This window comes from Gopherus evgoodei, chromosome 3 (genome assembly GCF_007399415.2).
Source record: "Gopherus evgoodei ecotype Sinaloan lineage chromosome 3, rGopEvg1_v1.p, whole genome shotgun sequence".
NCBI classification, from domain to species: domain Eukaryota; kingdom Metazoa; phylum Chordata; order Testudines; family Testudinidae; genus Gopherus; species Gopherus evgoodei.
Window position 1 is genome coordinate 21323093 of NC_044324.1, and position 19914 is coordinate 21343006.

At 41.7% G+C, this 19914-nt stretch overlaps 1 protein-coding gene across 1 annotated transcript in view; it reads right to left on the bottom strand.

The window, feature by feature from the left end:
- Positions 1–19914, bottom strand: part of TFAP2D (transcription factor AP-2 delta) — a 54764-nt gene that overhangs the window by 24255 nt on the left and 10595 nt on the right. Inside the window, exons 4-6 of the mRNA XM_030558421.1 lie at positions 14020–14185; positions 11960–12078; positions 6366–6507 (exon numbers count right to left, since the gene is read on the bottom strand). Coding sequence (XP_030414281.1) covers positions 6366–6507; positions 11960–12078; positions 14020–14185 — 427 coding nt within the window. The remainder of the gene's footprint in view (positions 1–6365; positions 6508–11959; positions 12079–14019; positions 14186–19914) is intronic.

Sequence of the window (19914 nt, forward strand, 5' to 3'; positions counted from 1 at the left end):
AACCCCACCCATCCAATTTTATAACAACCCCTAACCCAGGACCGAGTTATTGAAATCCTCAAAATTGGTTTGAAGACCTCAAGCTGCAGAGAATCCACCAGCAAGCGACCCGTGCCCCACGCTGCAGGGGAAGGCGAAAAACCTCCAGGGCCCCTGCGAATCCGCCCTGGAGGAAAATTCCTTCCCGACCCCAAATCTGGTGATCAGCTAAACCCCGAGCATGTGGGCAAGACTCACCAGCCAGCACCCAAGAAGGAATTCTCTGCAGTAACTCAGTTCCCATCCCATCCAACATCTCCCCGCAGACCATTGAGCAGACCTATCTGGTGGTAATCCAAGATCATTTGCCCAAATTAACGATCCTATCATAATATCCCCTCCATATACTTATCAAGCTTTGTCTTAAAGCCAGAAAAGTCTTTTGCTCCTACTACTTCCCTCGGAAGACTGTTCCAGAACTTCACTCCCCTAATGGTTAGAAACCTTCGTCTAATTTCAAGTCTAAACTTCCTAATATCCAGTTTATACCCATTTGTCCTCGTGCCTACATTAGTACTAAACTTAAATAATTCCTCTCCCTCCCTAACGTTAACCCCCCTGATATATTTATATAGAGCAAGCATATCCCCCCGCAGCCTTCTTTTGACCAGGCTGAACAAGCCAAGCTCTTTGAGTCTCCTTTCATAAGGCAGTTTTTCCATTCCTCGGATCATCCTAGTAGCCTGTCTCTGAACCTGTTCCAGTTTGAATTCATCCTTCTTGAACATGGGACACCAGAACTGCACACAGTATTCCAGATGGGGTCTCACCAACGCCTTATATAACAGTACTAACACCTCCTTATCCTTGCTGGAAATACCCCGACTGATGCATCCCAAAATCGCATTTGCTTTTTTAACAGCCGTATCACATTGGCGACTCATAGTCATCCTGCTATCAACCAATGCCCCAAGGTCCTTCTCCTCCTCTGTCGCTTCCAACTGATGCGCCCCCAACGTATATCTAAAATTCTTATTATTAATTCCTAAGTGCATGACCTTGCACTTTTCACTATTGTATTTCATCCTATTTCTATTACTCCAGTTTACAAGGTGGTTCAGATCTTCCTGAATAGTATCCCTGTCCTTCTCCGTGTTAGCAATACCCCCCAGCTTGGTATCATCCGCAAACTTTATTAGCACATTCCCGCTCTTTGTGCCAAGGTCAGTAATAAAAAGGTTAAATAAGATCGGTCCCAAAACCGATCCTTGAGGGACTCCACTAGTGACCTCCTTCCAGCCTGACAGTTCACCTTTCAATACGACCCGCTGGAGTCTCCCCTTTAACCAGTTCCTTATCCACCTTACAACTTTCATATTCATCCCCATCTTTTCCAATTTAACTAACAGTTCCCCATGCAGAACCATGTCAAACGCCTTACTGAAATCTAGGTAAATTATATCTACCGCATTTCCTTTATCTCTAATTACTTTCACTGAGGCATAAACAAATACTGGAGAAAGCAAACAAGCACCTATTGCTGGCTTAGAATAACTCACTCAAATGATAACTACTTATCAATCTATCTGTGTGTCAATGAAAGTAGTGCTAACGTATTGATCACCATAGGACCTTAGCGCCACAGCTGTATTTTGTGTCCTTAGCTGAATGATGGTCATGCAATGGAGTGGAATATATAGAGCTGATGGCATAGCAGGACATCACCTGTTTTGTGCCAGAGGTTTGACAGGTTCCCACGCTCCTTATGCAGTGGGTTATGTTGGGGCAACTAGGTTTTCAACAAGATGTGCTTAGCAGCTGAAGATCTCCCAATCTTTAATGTATTCATCCACAAGCACCCTGTGAGGTAGGGAAGTGCTATTACCTTTGTGTTATAGGTGGGGAACTGAAGCATAGAGAGACTAATTGACTTGCCCAAGGTCATTCAAGAAGCCTGTGACAAAGCAGGAAACTGAACCTAGGTTTCTCTAGTCATAGCCTAGCACCGTAGCCACTACACCATCTTTCCTCTCGCGCACACATCTCATAATAAGTTTTTGACTTGGAAAATAGTTCTTCTGATTGTACATCGTCATGCATCAGCTGATTAACAGTCGAAGTCATCAAGACATGCCCCCTATATTATAGCATTGCAGAGTTAGATATGTTGTAAGCGTTTTACACCTTCCTCTGAAGCATCTGCCACTGGTCATTCTTGGCGGCAGGACGCTGGACTATAGAGGCCATTGATCTATTGTCTCACAGCAGTTGTTCTCTTCTGGAATGTAACCATAAAATGAGCCTATGGTGGGCTCCAGACCAGGTCTAAGAGGTGAGATGGGAAGCATCTCATGCAGTTTTGTACAGGTAGATATGCCTGCAGTGCATCTGGCTTGTCAATGGCTCTTTTGAGGATGAGAACACTTTGAAACTGTGCATGCATGTGAAGTGGATCTGTGCTAGACTTGGGTAAATAATTTAAGTTGCCATGTGGACTTTTTTTGCCCTGACAGAGTAATTGTTTTTTATGGCTCCTTGGGGAATTGAAAGAGTTTATCAAGGACTATCTGTCTCTGGTGTGGTTATGGATTTTCAACATTTAGTTATATCTACAGTGAATGCCAATTAAAGTGGTATCCTGTTTCTCTCCACTTTAAGTCAGTGACATGAGTTTTGGACTATTGCATGCAGGTGTTCTACAGCTTTTGATCCTGTAACACATCTGTGGTCACTTACAACTTCATGATTTTCCCTGGACAGTGCATCACAGCTTATTAGATTATAAACTCCTTGGTTCATGGACTTTTTTTGTTCTGTTTGTACAGTGCCTAGTACAATGGGGTTCTGGTCCATAATTGATGATCCCAGGCATTACTGGAATATAAATAATAATAATTTTAAACTTCAGAGTCACTAAGTCTAGAACTCAAACCTTACTTCTCTATAACCAAAGTCCCCTACCGCTTGAGCTGAAGCGTAATATTCAGCAGAATGTTAATAACTAGTACTAGTGAAATAATCAAACAAGTAGAAAAATCATTTTTGCTGATTTTTCAAAATTTCAAAAAATGTTGACATCTCCATGACATTTTTTGGTTGTTAAGAAATTTCCACAAGCTGATTGAAAAACCTGAACATTTTCTTTGGGGAATTTTTGTCAACATTTTTCATATTTTATCAAGAACTCAAAATTCAGAAAATCTCTTCAGCTCTATCAATAACACACAGGTAAGCGGTTCTGATTCTATCCAGTAGAGGGCAGTGCCCAGCAACCTACCCACCAGTTCATTTACTTCCTTAGTTAAACAACTACATATTTAATGGGAAAATAAAATAACAATGCGAGAGTAAGGCTGCTGACAGCGCTGGGTTTGTTAGAAAATATAATCAAAGAAAGGCGGCTTAGATGGCTGAGACATGTACACTATACGGAAGATGGGAGGCATGCTGTGTGAGCACAGAACTGGGTACAGCCCAGGAGAAAATGAGGAAGGCCAAGGAAGAGCTCACAGAAGACAAGTGATGGAGGCTATTGAATGCACTGGTATCATGTAGGAAGATGTACCACAACTAGCCAGCAACTATTATCAGTGGAGGAACTGAACTGTCAATGGCAGAGAATGGATTAAGGTAAGGTTATACACAGCATATCCTTGAGTGTCTATGGTGCCCAAGCATTTCACATTAATTTTGGAGAGTGTAACTATCCAGAGCTTCATAGTTGTCACTGTGGTGTACACAATGGCAGCTATGAACTTCTTGTCAACTGCTAAGCTAAAGCTCAGATACTCCTTCTCCATGAGTATTGGCCCTGACACTTGAGCTAATGGAGAATGTTTGTTAGTAGCATAATTATGGATGTATTATTTACTACAGACATTTGTATGATGCCCATTTTTGTAGTATCTGGGATCGCAATACCTTAGGGCCTATGATACTGTGTGGTGTAGTTCAAATTCCATCCAGTAGAGGACACTTGCTACATACACACCAGCCAGTCTATTACAATACATCAGTCACCCCACATACAGTCAAGTATCAGGAGGTAGCAGTGTTAGTCTATATCCACAAAAACAACAAGGAGTCCGGTGGCACGTTAAAGACTAACAGATTTATTTGGGCGTAAGCTTTCATGGGTAAAAAACCTCACTTCTTCAGAGGTTTTTTACCCACGAAAGCTTAGGCCCAAATAAATCTGTTAGTCTTTAACGTGCCACCGGACTCCTTGTTGTTTTTCCTACATACGGTATGATAAATGATATCTTTACTTTTAAAGGTAGGGTTAACTGATCAACTAGCGAGTACTTTTAGCTGATGGAGGGGAAATAGGACATTTCTATAACTGAAAATATGATAGCATCATGGTGTCAATGGTTGCATTTAGGATCAGGGAGCATTTCCAGTTTAAACTGCCGTTTACTTCCCTCTTTATTTATTTTGGTCCATATCAATGCATTGTGTATACAGAATGGGGGCTAGGTTATGACGTGGACTATGCATCTGCCCTGGGGTGCGCGGTGGAGAAGATAACCTCTTTACAAGACCCCCGGATGGACTGGCTGGATTGTGGGTCTGGAGATGCAGAGGTAAATGGACTCTGTGTGCCCGCTACTCCTCACCATCTTTGCAAGCAGATGGCTGGTAAATGTAGGAAGTGGCAGGGGAATGGGCTGACCTGTCCCCCGATGGGCCAGCCAGTAGAGATGAACCAGCCTGGGGAGCATGGTAATTTGCTAGTGGTATAAGCCAGAGGCAATTTACTATCTCCCAAGGGGAAGGAGAGAGAATAGAAGAATTTGTGCCTCGGAGGGGTGTTGCTGACTCACCATGCCTCCTGGGGTAGTTCTGGGGTGGTGCCACTTACATATACCATCCCCTTGCTCAGGGCTATGCCTGGAGGCACAATCAAGCCCTAAATACTCAACGGTTTAACCAGAAGCATAGCTACGCAACTCAAAATAAGCTAAGTGATGTTTCAGCAACTTCTGGGTTATTTACTTATTTCTCCGTTTGTGAAATGCATCAGACAGCTGATATATGTGAGTGAAGAACATAAGTAGAATAATAACAATACTTTGCACTCACATCTTCCCTTGTACTCAATGTTCTCAAAGGGCTGCAGTACCAGGAATGAATAAAGCTTGACATCAAGCTAGCTATGTACATGAGTATCCTGAGTCAAGCGTTGTTCTTAGTCCGTGAATGGAACTCTCATTTACCTCAATAGGAACCGAGCACTAGATTTCATAGTCCCTGATGTGCTTTGCCACTTAGCACTCAAAGAAGTCTTGGCTCTGACTCACGTGTAGCGTTGGACATATAAACAACATGATGACAACAACAGTCTGCTCTGAATAGGCAATTATACTTGTGGTCCAACAATACATGAAAAATTGTAACTGTTGGTGTGTATGGACCATGAGGTCCAACTGCTCTGCATACCTTCTTCCCAGCAAATTATCTTTATTCCATGAGTTATATCCTGGCATGGTTTGTTCCCATTATTTCAGCCACTAATGAGGCAGGGTCATCTTGTGAATTGGGAATTCAGGAGGTCTGGCTTCAGTTCCTGGCTCTGCCACAGACTTCCAGTGTGATGTTGGACAAGTCACCGAGGCCCCGATCTTTATAGGCATTGCTGTGCTCGACATCACAATCCCCAATGTATTTAGGAGCCTAATCTCATTTGCAAAAGGGATTTAGGAATTTCGGAGTGTTAATCCCATCAACAGTCAGATCTAGACTCCTCAGCGCCTAAATCCCTTTTAAAAATCGGTTAGGCTCCCAGCTCAGTTAGGCGTTGCGAAGCTGAGCACAGCAAGGCCTAAATTGCTTTAAAGATCTTGGCCTTAATCACTCTGGTGGAGATCCTCACTTGGTGTAAATTGTCATAGCTCCATGGACTTTAGTGGAGCTGAAACAATTGCATCAGCTGAGGATCTGACCCCACCCTTGCCCCCTCGGTGCCTCAGTTCCCCCTCTGTATATTGGGAATAATTATTAATTATCAGTTGTATTGTGTTAGCAGATTGGACCCCTAGTACCATGGAGCAGGATTGTGCTGGACTCCGTACAAACACAGAACACAGAGCTGGCCTCTGCCCCAAAGAGCCTACATTTTAATAATGCTCCCTCCCTATTTATGCCCCAGTCCTGCAAAGACATACGCACATGCTTCACTTCCTGCACTGTGAGCAGTCCCAGTGTAAGCTCTTCAGGTTAAACGCTGTCTCTTACTGTGTTTTGACAGCACTTAGCACAAAGGGTCCTTGATCTCGCTTGCGGCCTCTGGAGGCTATTGTAATACAAATAATAATAAACCTCCTATGATCCGAATGAAAAGCGTCTGGCCACATTTCTTGTGTTTAATGATTTTTCTTGCTTACTTTGTCGCTAGGATCATCTTTTTCCTCGCTGTCTGTTCTTTCTGTTCCATATGTTGTCTGGCAAGATGTTCTCCTACTGCCTTGGCCGGGAACTCTGTTTCACAGGTGTAGCCAAAATCCCTGGCCAAATGTAAGGCTTCCCCTGGAGGCAGACAAAATGGGTCAATCAGTTTACATGAAACTTTTTTTAAAAGAATTTTTTCAGCTATATATATTTTTTAAAAAAGTAAGCACAACAGGTCACTGCAGTGTGACTACGTCCTTGATCTCAGTTACTCCAGCGTAACTGAGATCAGATTCTGGCCTCTTGGCCCTGTGGCCCAGATATGAGGCGCTGTGTAAGGAATGGAGGGGCATGGTGGCCACTCTTCCAGCCTTTCTGTTGGAAGAGCAGCTTGGAAAAGGCTGCAGTGAAGTCCTGCCGGTGAGAAGATGGAATCTATCCATTTCACCCCCCCTGCGGGGTCCTTCCCCCATTCCATGGAGTGTGATTACTGAGGCTTTGTGTGAGTGGGTAGAGGATTTCACTTCAGCTGCATATCTTTGAATTTTCCTTTGTATGTTTATTGACTGGGTGGGTTTCTCCAGTTTAATTTCCAGTGAAACCCATCATAAGTGAGCAGCTAAGGGATCAGCAACTACCAAGAGGTGGGGCCAGATTCCCTGAGCCTGCTGGAGGGAGGTGTCAATTACACTAATACCTCTTTCCATTTAGAGGGTGATGCTACTGTCATCTTCCGTAAGTTTTTTTCTGCCACAGGAACATCTTCAATTTCCACCATGCGACTCCCCCACTGTCTACATAAATCAGGTTGTCACACACCTAACGGCATGCATAAACCAATTCAATTCATGCACTGATCACATGACACTTGTTACGTGACATAAGTCGACGTCGACTTTTGCAAGCACAATCTGTTTGTGGGTGCTCAAAACCAGTGGTTCTCAACCTTTCCAGATGACTGTACCCCTCTTGGGAATCTGATTTATCTTGCGTACCTCACTTACAAAATCAGACATAAAAATACAAAAGAATCACAGCACACTATTACTGAAAAATCGCTTACTTTCTCAGTTTGTCTGTATGAAATTTCAGTTTGTACTAACTTCGCTAGTGCTTTTTTTGTAGCCTGTTGTAAAACTAAGCCAATATCTAGATGAGTTGATGTACTGCCTGGAAGACCTCTGCATACCCCTAAGGGTTATATGATTATAAGGGATAGCAAACAGAATAAAGCAGATTACCTTAGTAAATAAAAAAACCCTGCAAGCTGATCTTAACACACTAGATAGGGAGCATAATTAGCAAATTCTCGCCCTGAGTGATAAACAGTCTAGCAGATTCTTAAGGCAAAAGTTGCCTTGGTTTTTCCAGGTTTTCAAAGACAGGCTAAAGATCCTTCTAGTCAGGGCCCATCATTCCCCTTCCCACAGTTCAGTCTTTATTTCGCAGATGTTTCCAGGTATATTGTTCTAGTGTGAGTGAGGACCCACCATAATGTAATTTTCCCCCTTTTATATCTTCTCCCCACTTGCTGGAAAGCTCCTTTGCTGTGACCTGGGTCAAACAGTTCCCACTGTGTAGTGCTATCTCTGAGAGGTTTCCATTGTACACAGTTCCTGGATAAACCTTGCGCTTGTGCGCATTTCCTCAGTAAGCCATTCACTTTTTTACTGTCGTACCTGAAAGGCTGCTTGTGGGTGTTTTCAACCTCAGGACATGTTTTAGCAACACATACATAGCCAAACTTCATAACTTCACATATGATGATAGCACATATAATCCAATGAGATATTACTATCTAGCGGATCAAGACTTTTAGTGTAGATGCAAGGGAGGATTAGCCTTGAACCCGGGCTCAAGCATGGGCTTACATTGCAGTGTAGACCTACCACAGTCCTAACTCCCAGGACTCTCTGCCACAGCCATCTCATCCCTACAATCTCTAATCCCTGAGCATTCCCCCCTTCACTGCAGTCTCCTGCCCACATCATAAGTAGTTCTGCTGGAATCAGTAGCACCGATCACATGCCTAAAGTTAGACATGAGCTTAAATACATTTTTCCCATCAAATTTCTCACAAAAAAATACTGATTGGAAAATAAATGGAAGTTTGGAAAATGTTGATGAGCTGTATTGGGTCTCTTTTTACATCTGCTTATGATCTTGCTGATGTCACCTTGGTTTCTTCCTTTCCTAGTTGGCTATTGCTTCTTTCAGTGGAGTACTAGTCCCTCCATGGTAAAGATGGATGCTAGCTTCCCATTAAAAGCCCTGCGTTTTCCAATCAATTGCCCTGTTTAAACACAAAAAAATGACTTTGTTGCTAATAGCCAGAGCATTTTCCTGAGTCGGAGACAAAAGACGCCATCAGAGACCATTGTTATTTCCCATTAAATCTGGGGCGCTGCCTTGTTTACAGCTATTGCCTGCGCTGAACGGCAACACATTCCTATAACGCTTGACAATTGACCGGGAAGATTTACATGATTGAAAGGGACAGTTGCTGAGGTTGAGCTAACACAAACAGCTCTGGAAAGCCGCGCTGGAGGGACCAGGCTGTGTACCTTGACAGGCTTCTGACGGCAGGTGCAAGAAGCAGCGTAAAGCTCTCCTGGGCCTAGCAAAGAGTGAGGGATGCTCCTATCTGGAGTGAAGGCAGAGGCAGTGTCCCAGGAGAAAGCTCTGGATCTGAATCTCCTCTCCTCCTTGGCTTTACCCCATCTGATGCTACTATCCAACAGAACTCCTATATAAGGAGTAGAGGTGGGGTGGACGTTGTCTTTCCACTCACTGGATGGAAAGGGAGGAGGGAGGGATGTGAAAACAAAGGCTAAAGGAAGGGATAAGATAGAATATGATGTTTTATATCAGGGAGGATAAAAGAGCCGTTTTCCCTGCTGACCTATTTACCAGGAAGTGCAATGCTTGGGAAGGGATACCGAAGAGATGATCCTTGAAAAGATGCATGAAGGGTACAATAAAACTGGTGTCTTCATGGGGTCTGGCAGAAAAAATCCTGGGTTGTCTTTTTTTAAGCCTTGGATTCTAAAGTCTTATTTTGCATTGTTTAAAGTCTTATTTTGCATTGTTGCTTGATAGTCACTCTTGGATTTTTCACTTTGTGAAATGACAGTGTGGCTGGTGTTTTCCCTTCCATGGGGGAGCCTCTCCAAGCAAATGTGATCTCTGCACTCTTGCATGCTTCCTTCAACCCACCCCAGAGCTCCACCCCAGGAACTTTGGCTGTAAGAGGATAACCCGCTACCCTGTGAGCCGAAGGACTAGCTCGGTACTGTTGCAGACTGATAATCCACTTATCTAAACCAGGCCCTGGAAGGGACATTCTGGTACAGGCTGCAGTATAATGAGGTCCTAAGTCGGCGGGAGATGGTGCCTTTGCTGGGGTAGACATATGTGTGGATTTTACTCCCTCCTGAAATCCATCACATTCAACCAACTTGGTTTATTGGTTTCAATTTCAGCAAGGCCATGTGAAAGTGCCCTGGACAGAGAAGTGGAAATACACTCCGAGGAAAACGCATCCAGACGGAGCAAACCTGCCACCCTCCTCTGCACAAAAGAAGCCACAAAAAACATTTCCCTACTTCAGCTTCCACAAAAACCACATCCCCACCATGAAATGCACAGAACTTCCACAATTAGATAAGCTGTGTGATGAGCCCCAAAGAGCCACAGATTCTGGCAATTTCAGACCCAGGGAAAAGGAAGAGTGAATTTCTAAGGACTTCATGGAATATTTCCCTGCTCGTGGCTCCTTCTGTTATGTACCCAGAGAGCTCTTCCTCAAGCACTTCTTCTCTCCTCTTGTAGGTCTGGTTTGACATAAGTAATTTGCCTCATTTCTTAGTGGGCATAATTGGGAAAGTAAATGAAAGGTTAAGTTGTAAACAGGGGCTTGACAAACAGTACGCTGGAGTCAGGGAGTTTGTGCTAGCTAAGATAAGCAGCAGCACCCTGATGTCAGGGACTATGGACAAGGGAAACTTGGAATGTAAATGAACAGCATATGGACAGACCATGCTCTACAGGGATTGGTTCCTGCAGAGAGACCAAGCCATTCCAAAAATATGTGATTTAATGTACAGTAAATTCAATATAATGTGTAAATGTATATAAAGGAAGAGGTTGTTTGTGTAACTTTGGATGTGTGGTACACCCTGTACCCACCCCTCTATGATTGAGGCTGATCAACTCAGCATTGTTTTGCTCTATGCCAAATAAAGGTACCCAAGTGACGAAATCCAGAGTTGAACTGAGTGTTTTGGATCCCAGAGAACTGGATGAAGTGTTCTCTCAGAACTGGACAAGATGTTCTGGATAAGCTAAATGGAAAAGCTTTTGGAGGGAATCCCAACTCCTCTATATCAGCATGAGAAAGGCGGCCTCTCAAGTAGGCTGATCTCAAGCTATTTAGGGCGTTATAGGTCACAGTCAGCATTTTAAACTCCACCTGGAAACTAACAGGCAGCCAAGGCAGATCCTGGAATGATCTGGGCAAATCCACAATGCAGACTAGGCCTAAATCCCAATCTAGTCATATGTGCTGACTGGGCTTGATCACTCGAGGAACTAGGTCCCTCCTACCAGGTGCTACGTGTTCTCCACTCCCAGACTTGTGGTGACCATTCCATTTTCCCTTTTTTAAAGCTGAGATGCCCTGTTTACTTCTGAATGGACATGTAGGGTATTATCCCGTCAGGTGCTCAGCTCCCACTACGTCAAGGGTAGTTGAGAGCTCTCAGCACCTAGGAGGTTGTTCCTCACCTCTCTGGGGCACAGAGCTGCTCATGACCAAGCTACAGGCTAGCAATTATCAGCAGGGAGTGCTTGCTGAATGCCTTTCAAACTGTAGCTATATCCTAGGAAATCTTAAGCTGCTCATGGGCAATTCTAGGTTTGAAAAAGGAATTTTTCTCACAAAAATTCTTTGTTGAAAAATGTGTCCCCTCTTTTTGGGAAAATGTTCAAGATTTTGAACCAGCTTGAGGCAATTCATGAAGAGACACACACAAAAAGGACACATTTGCCAGAAAAATAGTCCCATCTGTAGAATGGGTATAGAATTCTCATCTACCTCACAACAGCACGGTAATGCTTCTTTGGTTAATGTGTGAAATTCCCTGGTCAGAAAGCGTCATGTAAATGTGAAGGGAAGCATGGTTTAATGACTAAGCTACTGGATTGGGGGAGAGGAGACCTGAGTTTTAACTTCTGTCTCTGCCAGTGATTCTCTCATGAATTTAGGCAAGTCCCTGTGCCTCTTTGTACAAAATGGGATGATATGTAAATCTAGGGATGGAAGGTGTCATATCAATGCAAATTATTACATAAACAAAGATGGGTGAGGTGATATATTTTGTTGGACCAACTTCTGTTGGTGAAAGAGAGAAGATTTCGTCCTCACTCAGAGCTCAGAACTTGTCTCTTTCACCAGCAGAAGCTGGTCTAATAAAAAGGTGTTACCTCATCCACCTTGTCTTCTTAATATTCTGGGGCCAACATGACCACAACACTGCAAACACATTATTACATGACAGTATTATTATATTATCATATTACAAAACCCTACCTTCAACCAAGGAAGTCAGAAGGGTGACATTTGCTGCTTTCCTTCTTCCTGCAGGCAAATTCAGTCCCAGTCTGTCCAATTTTTCTCGCAAACAGCGCCCCCCATTCTTGGATTTTGCTCTGTCGTGATAGAATGGGATTAAAAAAAACCCACCCTGATTTTATTCACAGATTCATAGACTAAAATGCCAAAAAATCCCACTGTGATCATCCATTCTAACCTCCCTGTATAACACAAGCCATACAACTGCTCCAAAATAGTTCCTGAAGAATATCTGTGTATTCGTTTTACTTGTTTGTTCATTACATGCCAGTCTAAAATTTCCATTCACTCCTTTTGCTAATCTTGGGTCTATCCCACCACTGCTGATGTCAATGAAAAATCTGTCAAGGACAGATCCTTATTTCCTTACTCACACCGAGTAGTGATTTACTCTAGAAGTGGCCCCACTGAGGTACCACTTGAGTAAAGTGATATAGAGCATGAGTATAGTGATCAGAATCTAGCTTTAAATTACTTCAGGCTGTGATGTTCAGCACTGTCCTCAGCAAAGGGTTTCACATAAGTTGCTCCACCCTAAAAGTAGCCTGGTGAACAGAACTGGACAAAATTTGTCTGTTGAAAGTTTTTCTGGTGCAAAATGCAGATTGGGCAACACTGAAACGTTCTGCAAATTCATGTTGATTACAAGACATTGTTCTTTTTGAAACATCGTCACCTCCGGAAAAAAAATCCAGACAAATAGACGCAGTGGATTTTGATATTGCCTATCTGAAATGCTTCAATTTTTCTGTTTGAAATAACTTTTTTTTTGTTTTTAAATGCTATTGAATGCTATTTTGAAACAATCCAGAAGTCTTTTTAAATAGTCAACATTGAAACAAAACATTTAATTTTGTCAAAATTAAACACTTTGGTTGGTCTGAAACTAAAATTATTTCTTTTTGCTTCTCTCAAAATTAAAAAAAATGGTTTTGATCTAACCCAAAATGATTTTTTTTTTACTTTTTAAAATCCCCAGCAAATCAAAATACCTGTTAGTCACCCAGCTCTGCTCAAGAGACTTTGGGTATGTCTACACTGCATCGTACAACATGACTCGGTGTTTCCAAGCCTGCACTTGAGTCTCCACTCTGCATTGGAAATCTGGGCTTACATCTGCTGGACCCAGGTCTCACAACTGTAGTAATGTGTCCATGCCTCAGTATAAAAACTTTCTTGCTTGGGTCTGTGCCTTGACCTGTGTCCACACTGAAAAAGAACAGGGCTTGGGCTTATCCCCCATAGCAGAGACCTAGAAGCTAGATGCAGAATCAGACAAATTTGTGTGTGGGCAGAAGGGTCGTTGGTCTCAAACCTGAGTTACCCCCTCGGCTCACTATTGAGTATTGACATACCCCTTACACACACCCCTCTGTGTCACAATCCACTCCCATTTTCCCCTGGCTGTGTGGGGTGTAATAAGTTACTTCTCTCTTTTTAGTCTATCAGCTTACTGCTTATTGCAAACTGAGGCAGCTCTTCTGTCTGGTGAGTGGGGCAGAGAGGAGATAAAACCCTGCCCACTGCTCCCTTCTCATTGCCCCATTGTCCCAGAGTGGGGAGAATCGAGCAAGTAGCACCTGCTCACTCCATCCTGGCTGGAGTCAAAATCTGAGGAGGGTTGGATAGGGGGCCTTACTCCCTCGTATTCCCTTATGCGGCTAAGCTGTGACTAGGGCTTGCTGAAAATTTTCCATCAAAATTCTTTTTCAATAGGAAATTAGTTTTTGGACTGAATGAATTTTTCCACACAAAGGGTCTGCTTTCCATGGAACATTTGGTCTTGCCAATGAAAAGTTGATTTTTCTTTTTCTTTCTTTTTTCCTTTTTTTTTTTTTGATGAAAAGTCCATCTTTTTCTGCAGAAAAGGTTGATGAAAAGAATATTTTTCTTTGTTTTCACCTGCTCCCCTCCCCGCCATTTTCTGATCTACTCTACCGATGATGATTTAGACAAAAGTTTATGAGGAAAAGAATGACAGTGCTACCTTGACTGTGCTACACCTGACCTCAACTTACCTTCTCAAAATGCCTCCCAAGAGCGAAGCATTGAGGCATTCGGGTGGAGAGAGGCGCCTCTTCACCTCTGCAATGGTCACTTTGTATTTAGAAGTGGAGCTGAGTAGAGATAAACGCCCGGGTACAGAGCAAAAAAGATCTGTGGGGTTAACAACACAGGTACCACCTACAAAACAAAAGACACATGCCTTAGGTTAGAAGACGGAATCGAAGTACGGTCTCTAAGATGTTTTTCTTTGCTTTGACAAATACAGGCACAATTGTGCACTTTTCTTTCTTTCTTTCTTTCTTTCTTTCTTTCTTTCTTTCTTTCTTTCTTTCTTCTCACTCTACAGTTTTCAGAAGACCTACTAGATTGAAATCTAATAGGCGGAGGAAATGAACCAATATTTTTTAAAATCGTAAATTTTAAAGCTATAAGACACCATTATGATTATCCAGTCTGATCTGCACAACACGCCATGTAAAGTCAGTCAGGGGTGCTGGAACAATTTTTATATTGGAGGTGCTGAGAACCATTGAACCAAACTGTACACCCTGTATATGATGGAAACCACTTCAAGTCAGGGCATGCTACAGCACCCCCCTGCACTTCTTGTTCCAGCACCTCTGATGTCAGCCAGTGATTCCTGCATGTAGCATGACAACAACTTATGGCTGAACTAAAGCATCTGCTTTAGACAGCTAGTCATGATTTAGAAACTCCTCAAGTGATAGAGAATTTACCACATCTCTTGGTGATCTGCTCCAATGGTAAATTACCCTCACTGCTAAAAGCTGTCTTTTAACGTTCACAAGATAGTGTATAACAGGAGTCGACAACCTTTCAGAAGTGGTGTGCTGAGTCTTCATTTATTCACTCTGATTTAAAGTTTTGTGTACCAGTGATACATTTTAACATTTTTAGGTCTTTTTCTATGTCTATATAATATATAGCTAAACTATTGTTGTATGTAAAGTAAATAAAGTTTTTCAAATGTTTAAGAAGCTTCATTTAAAATTAAATTAAAATGCAGAGCCCCCCGGACCGGCAGCCAGGACCTGGGCAGTGTGAATGCCACTGAAAATCAGCTTACGTGCCGCCTTCAGCGTGCGTGCCATAGATTGCCTACGCCTGGTATATAACTTCATTTGGGAATATTGGTATCCTATTTAGTCCAGGAGAAATGGTCATGTTACAATTGCTTTTTTTTTTTATCAGAATGGTTCCAGAGGTCTCAGAACCTTCAAACACTCTATCTTCCAGTAGGCCATCTCTTCAGCTGCTGTACCTTTCGAGGTCCCTTCCAGTTCTAGGAGATAGGTATATTTCCAATTATTATTATTATATTATTATATAGATCTACTTATTTCAAAATAAGAGGCAAGTCCTTTGTATATTTTACAAACAATCAGACTGTGCTGAAATTAATGAAATGTTAATATTTCTCTCTCTCTCTTTAATTAAACTCATATGTGCACAAGCAATTGACACTGAATAAATAATTATTCATTAAATATGAAAATATTTTGGTCCCACCTTGGCTTTCCTTCCCTAACCTGAGCTTATTGAAAACCTTGTCATTAATCTGTAGTTGTAAATGCCTTACAACTTAAATATTTAAAAACACAGTTATTGTGCAAAACAATCCCATTAATAACAATAAGGAGGGGGAACATGTATGGAAGAAAGAAAAAGTGTTCTTTTCTTCCAAACAAAAATCAAAAAAGCTAAATTCATTTTTATTTTTTTTTTAGAAATGCTGAAAAACAGATGCAAATTAGAACATGGTAAAATCTGTTGCATATAATTATTGCACTATATTAATTATTCATTGATACTGCACCACGGAGGAGAGGGGAGTTTTACGGACAAAGATGGCTCCAAAAATAGGCCTCGAGGAGCAGGCAATCTTCTTTGAAGTCCTTACTCACATGAATACACCCACTGGGGACAAATGGGAAAGAGGACCATGGGACTGGACCCTACACCCCACAGAAGAGACCAAGGGGAGTCGCAGTAAACAAAGGGAGAGGTGGTAGGAATAGAAAGGGAAGGACAAGTACAAACAACAGTGGGAGATCACAGGTTATGCCTCTTCCTGCATGCACATATTTTTAGCTTCCAATTCTTTTTTAGTTACTGTATTAAAATGAAGAGATAAAGTTGAGAAGAAGCGGAGGTCAGCCTGTTTGTGCATTATTTCCTATGAAATAGCAATGACAGCAACTAAGGCCAATCATTGCTCATCTTTAGAAACACAGTTCTTGGTACAGAACATCAAAGGAACTGTCCTAACCGATAGCCAACCACAGGCAGTGGGCAACCACTGAAATAGCAGAGGACTGGGCAAAAAATTCTAAGCCTCTCATAAGTTTAATGTCTGATCCTGGAAACCCTTGCTCGCATGAGTAGTTATCACTCCCTTCAGTAGTTGTTAGGAACCAGATGCTACCACTAGTACTCATGCTGAGTAGTACCTTACCCATGAAAAGTCAGTACTCAACATGAGTAAAGTGGCAGATTGTGAGCCACTTACACACACTGGTGAGCAATTATTCACATGAGAAGTCTCAGTGTGGTCTACTAGGACACTTACAGAGTAAAGGTTTCAGAACATAGTCCTTTGTGAGTGGTGCAGTTGAAAGGGCGCCAACAGGACTAGCCTTGCGAGCAAGGCACTGACATAAATAGTTTTCATAGGACTGAGCCCATTCGCTGTAAAACAGATCCTGCAAACCTTTCCTTACTTATGCAAAGAGACCTGTTGACTGCAATGGGGCCACTCCCAGGACAAAGCATTATCGAGATGGGGAAGCATTTGTAGGATCATGTATGGCACATAAGCTACGACTGTGGAACTCATGGATAAATGTGGTTATTAAGTTACAGTCTATCACATGACTTTGTCTTCTTATTTGTCATCCTCATTACTACTTCAACAAATATAACTGTACCGAGGAAAAGGGGGGAAAAAGATATCTAGAATTTGGGGAACAGAAGACCTAGCTGAGGGACAGAAGATTCTGAGCCCAATCCTTCAAGGTATAGAGTGTCCTAAGCCATGAACTTCACTGGGAGATGAGGATGCTGTTGATAAACTCTTTGAAGGATTGGGTGCTTTAATAGGGAAAGGGTATTTTTAATTTTTGCTGTAATACTTTTGGGCCCAATCCTATTCCCACTGAAGGCAAAGGGGAAAAATTTCCTTCCCATTTACTTAAATAGGAGTAAAACTGGCTTCATTGTGCTGGACTCTGCTTTGACTTTGTTCCCTCACCCCTAATCTGACTGTCGCCTCTTGAAATAGAACTATCAAGTGTTGTGCTAAATAGCCGACAAATTAGCATTAAAAGGAAGTAAGTGCCAGTTTTCGGAGAGTATTGGTACTTTATTCTCCTCTTTGCACCAAATGAACTATTTCAGTGCAAAACACTAGCCACCAACAGTGATAAATGCATCAAATAATAACAGTAGGAACAGCAGTGAACTCCACTAACTTATTAGAAACACATCAGTCCTGTCAATGCAATGAAAATGTCAGTAAATGAAGGTGCAAAGACAGGTTTATGGATTTTGATTTTGATTATGGTTTTTATTATGAATAGAAGATATACATGATAATGTAGTGTGGTGAAAAATCATTTAGATTCCGATTCATTTAAGCACATGCTTAACTTTAAATCTCACTGACATTCTTTAAGTTAGACATGTGGTTATCCTGAATAGGGCACATGTGTGCCCATTTATCAATAGATCTGTGTTCTGAGATGCCTCCCATCCTCCCGTTAGTTAAAATGTTGTGCATTAATTGTTTGTGTTTTAATAGAAAACAATGGTATTGCTTTGTCAGAAATGTGAGACATATATTTCTACTGCTGTCACTGCATTGTGATTTCATATTTTTTTTCTGGCCTGTAGCAAATCACATGTGTATATAGTGCTTTTCTATAAGAATCAGCATAATTCACTAGAGTCGTCATTGAAGAAATGGGTTTTTAAGGAGATATATGTGGGATTTATCTTATATAAACAATTAACATTAGTTTCTGTTCTTTTATTATTCTATTATGTCTACAGGTGCATTTAAAATGAATTTCTGGGTTACAATTCATGACACCATTCAGATTTTTTTTTTACTGTGTTCTGAAAATCTGGCAAATTTGCAGTTTATTACAAAATGGAGAAATGGAAATCCTTATATTTTGTTAAGTAATAGAAGAGCTGTCAAAATAGCTGCTGATGAGTGATTTATTTGGAACATTTCACCTCTTTTTCTCTTTATGAGTCACTGTGGGCAATTTATAATTTTCTCTGAATTATTCATCAAATTATCCAGATTCAAATTAATTTCTGAGAGGAACTGCTGCTCTGTAGTTTATTTCTTACCAGTTCATTGTAAATGTTCCAAATTCCCGCTGTGTTGGTTATCTGTGACTGGACAGGCTGAATACATATAACCTTTGTAATCAGGTTTCTTACATTTATGAGTTCAAACAGTGTCACTATCTCTCATAGTCACTTAAAACGTAGTGTTTCCATGTACATTTGTGCGATAAGCTCATTTATAGAATATTCATCTTAACTAAACACAAAAAGGGTGTGAATGCAGCAGAAGTGATTTTATTTTATATATATATAATCAGTAAATAATCAGGAGGTTTTTTTGAGGTTTTTGCCCAGCTTTAGATCCTGACCCAGCAAAGAATGTAAGCACCTGTGTAACTGTAAAATCATGAGTAATATGGTTGAGTTCAGTGGGAGCTGCGGAGTTGTCAATACGTTTGAAAATCAAACCACTTGAGTATAGGCCTAAATAGGCGATTAAGAGCCTAACTTTGGGCACCCATGTTTGAAAATCTTGACCTAAGAAGTTAATTCAGATGAAGTAGGAATGTTACTATAATGGATGCAAAACAAAATAAACAAAAGGACAAGTATGCTTTTGTTTGTTATGTTGTTTTTTGCCCTTCCCTCACTGGCTTCCAGGAACACAACTGTGAAGATTTCTACAGACATGCACAAGGGAAGACATTCGATGGAAGGAGAATGGGCACTTGATCAATCATAATGCCAACATCATGCAATTATACTGAAGGGATTTGTGCTTTATAATGAGAACATAAATCCCATTTGAATGATATGGGCTCAAATGCAAAATGTTCAGAGCTAAAAGAAAAAAATCAGACCATTTCTCTTTCACATCAATAACTCCTAAGCATTGTTAGAGTTTGATTTGTTTATTTCACCTGTCTCCCAAACTGTCAGATATGTCATAAAGAAGCAGAACTGTCTAAAAGAACTCCTAAGACATTAAGGTTTTTTAAAGCAGAAATTCCCAGTTAACAATCTTTTAGCAAATGTGCCAGTTCTTCATCGTGCCAGAGATTTGGGGAAATGTAGGCAGGCTTCTTTCTCTTTCTTTCTTTCTTTTGGCTTGCTGTGTTCTGCGTATATGCTGAATTATGAGATTCTGGCACTCTGTATTGTGTTTTGTGTTGTATTGTGTGTTTTCTTCCTGTGTGCATGTGTGTGTGTGTCTAATGATGAGACTTGGGTACGTTGTGTGGTGCGTTTTGTGTTCCCTGTGTTGTATTATGTACTTTTGTCTTCCTTGTGTTGTCTTTTGCACTCTGTGTGTCTCGTTTGCATTAGGTGCTGCTGGGCTTTGTGCTAGTCTGTGTGCTCTCTCTATGGGGGTGTGTGGGTGTGTGGGTGTGCACGCGCGCGTGCGGGTGGGAGGTGTTGTATTTGACATATTGTATGTCTGGGTGCTGTCCTCGCTGTGTGTGCGTGGCGCGAGATGTGCGACCCTCTTCTACTTGCGTTGTGTGCTGCTGGTGTGTTGTACCGATGTATGCCTCCTGTCCTGGCGCGCATAACTTGTGGTGGTGTTCAGGTGCGTGTGGTGTTCT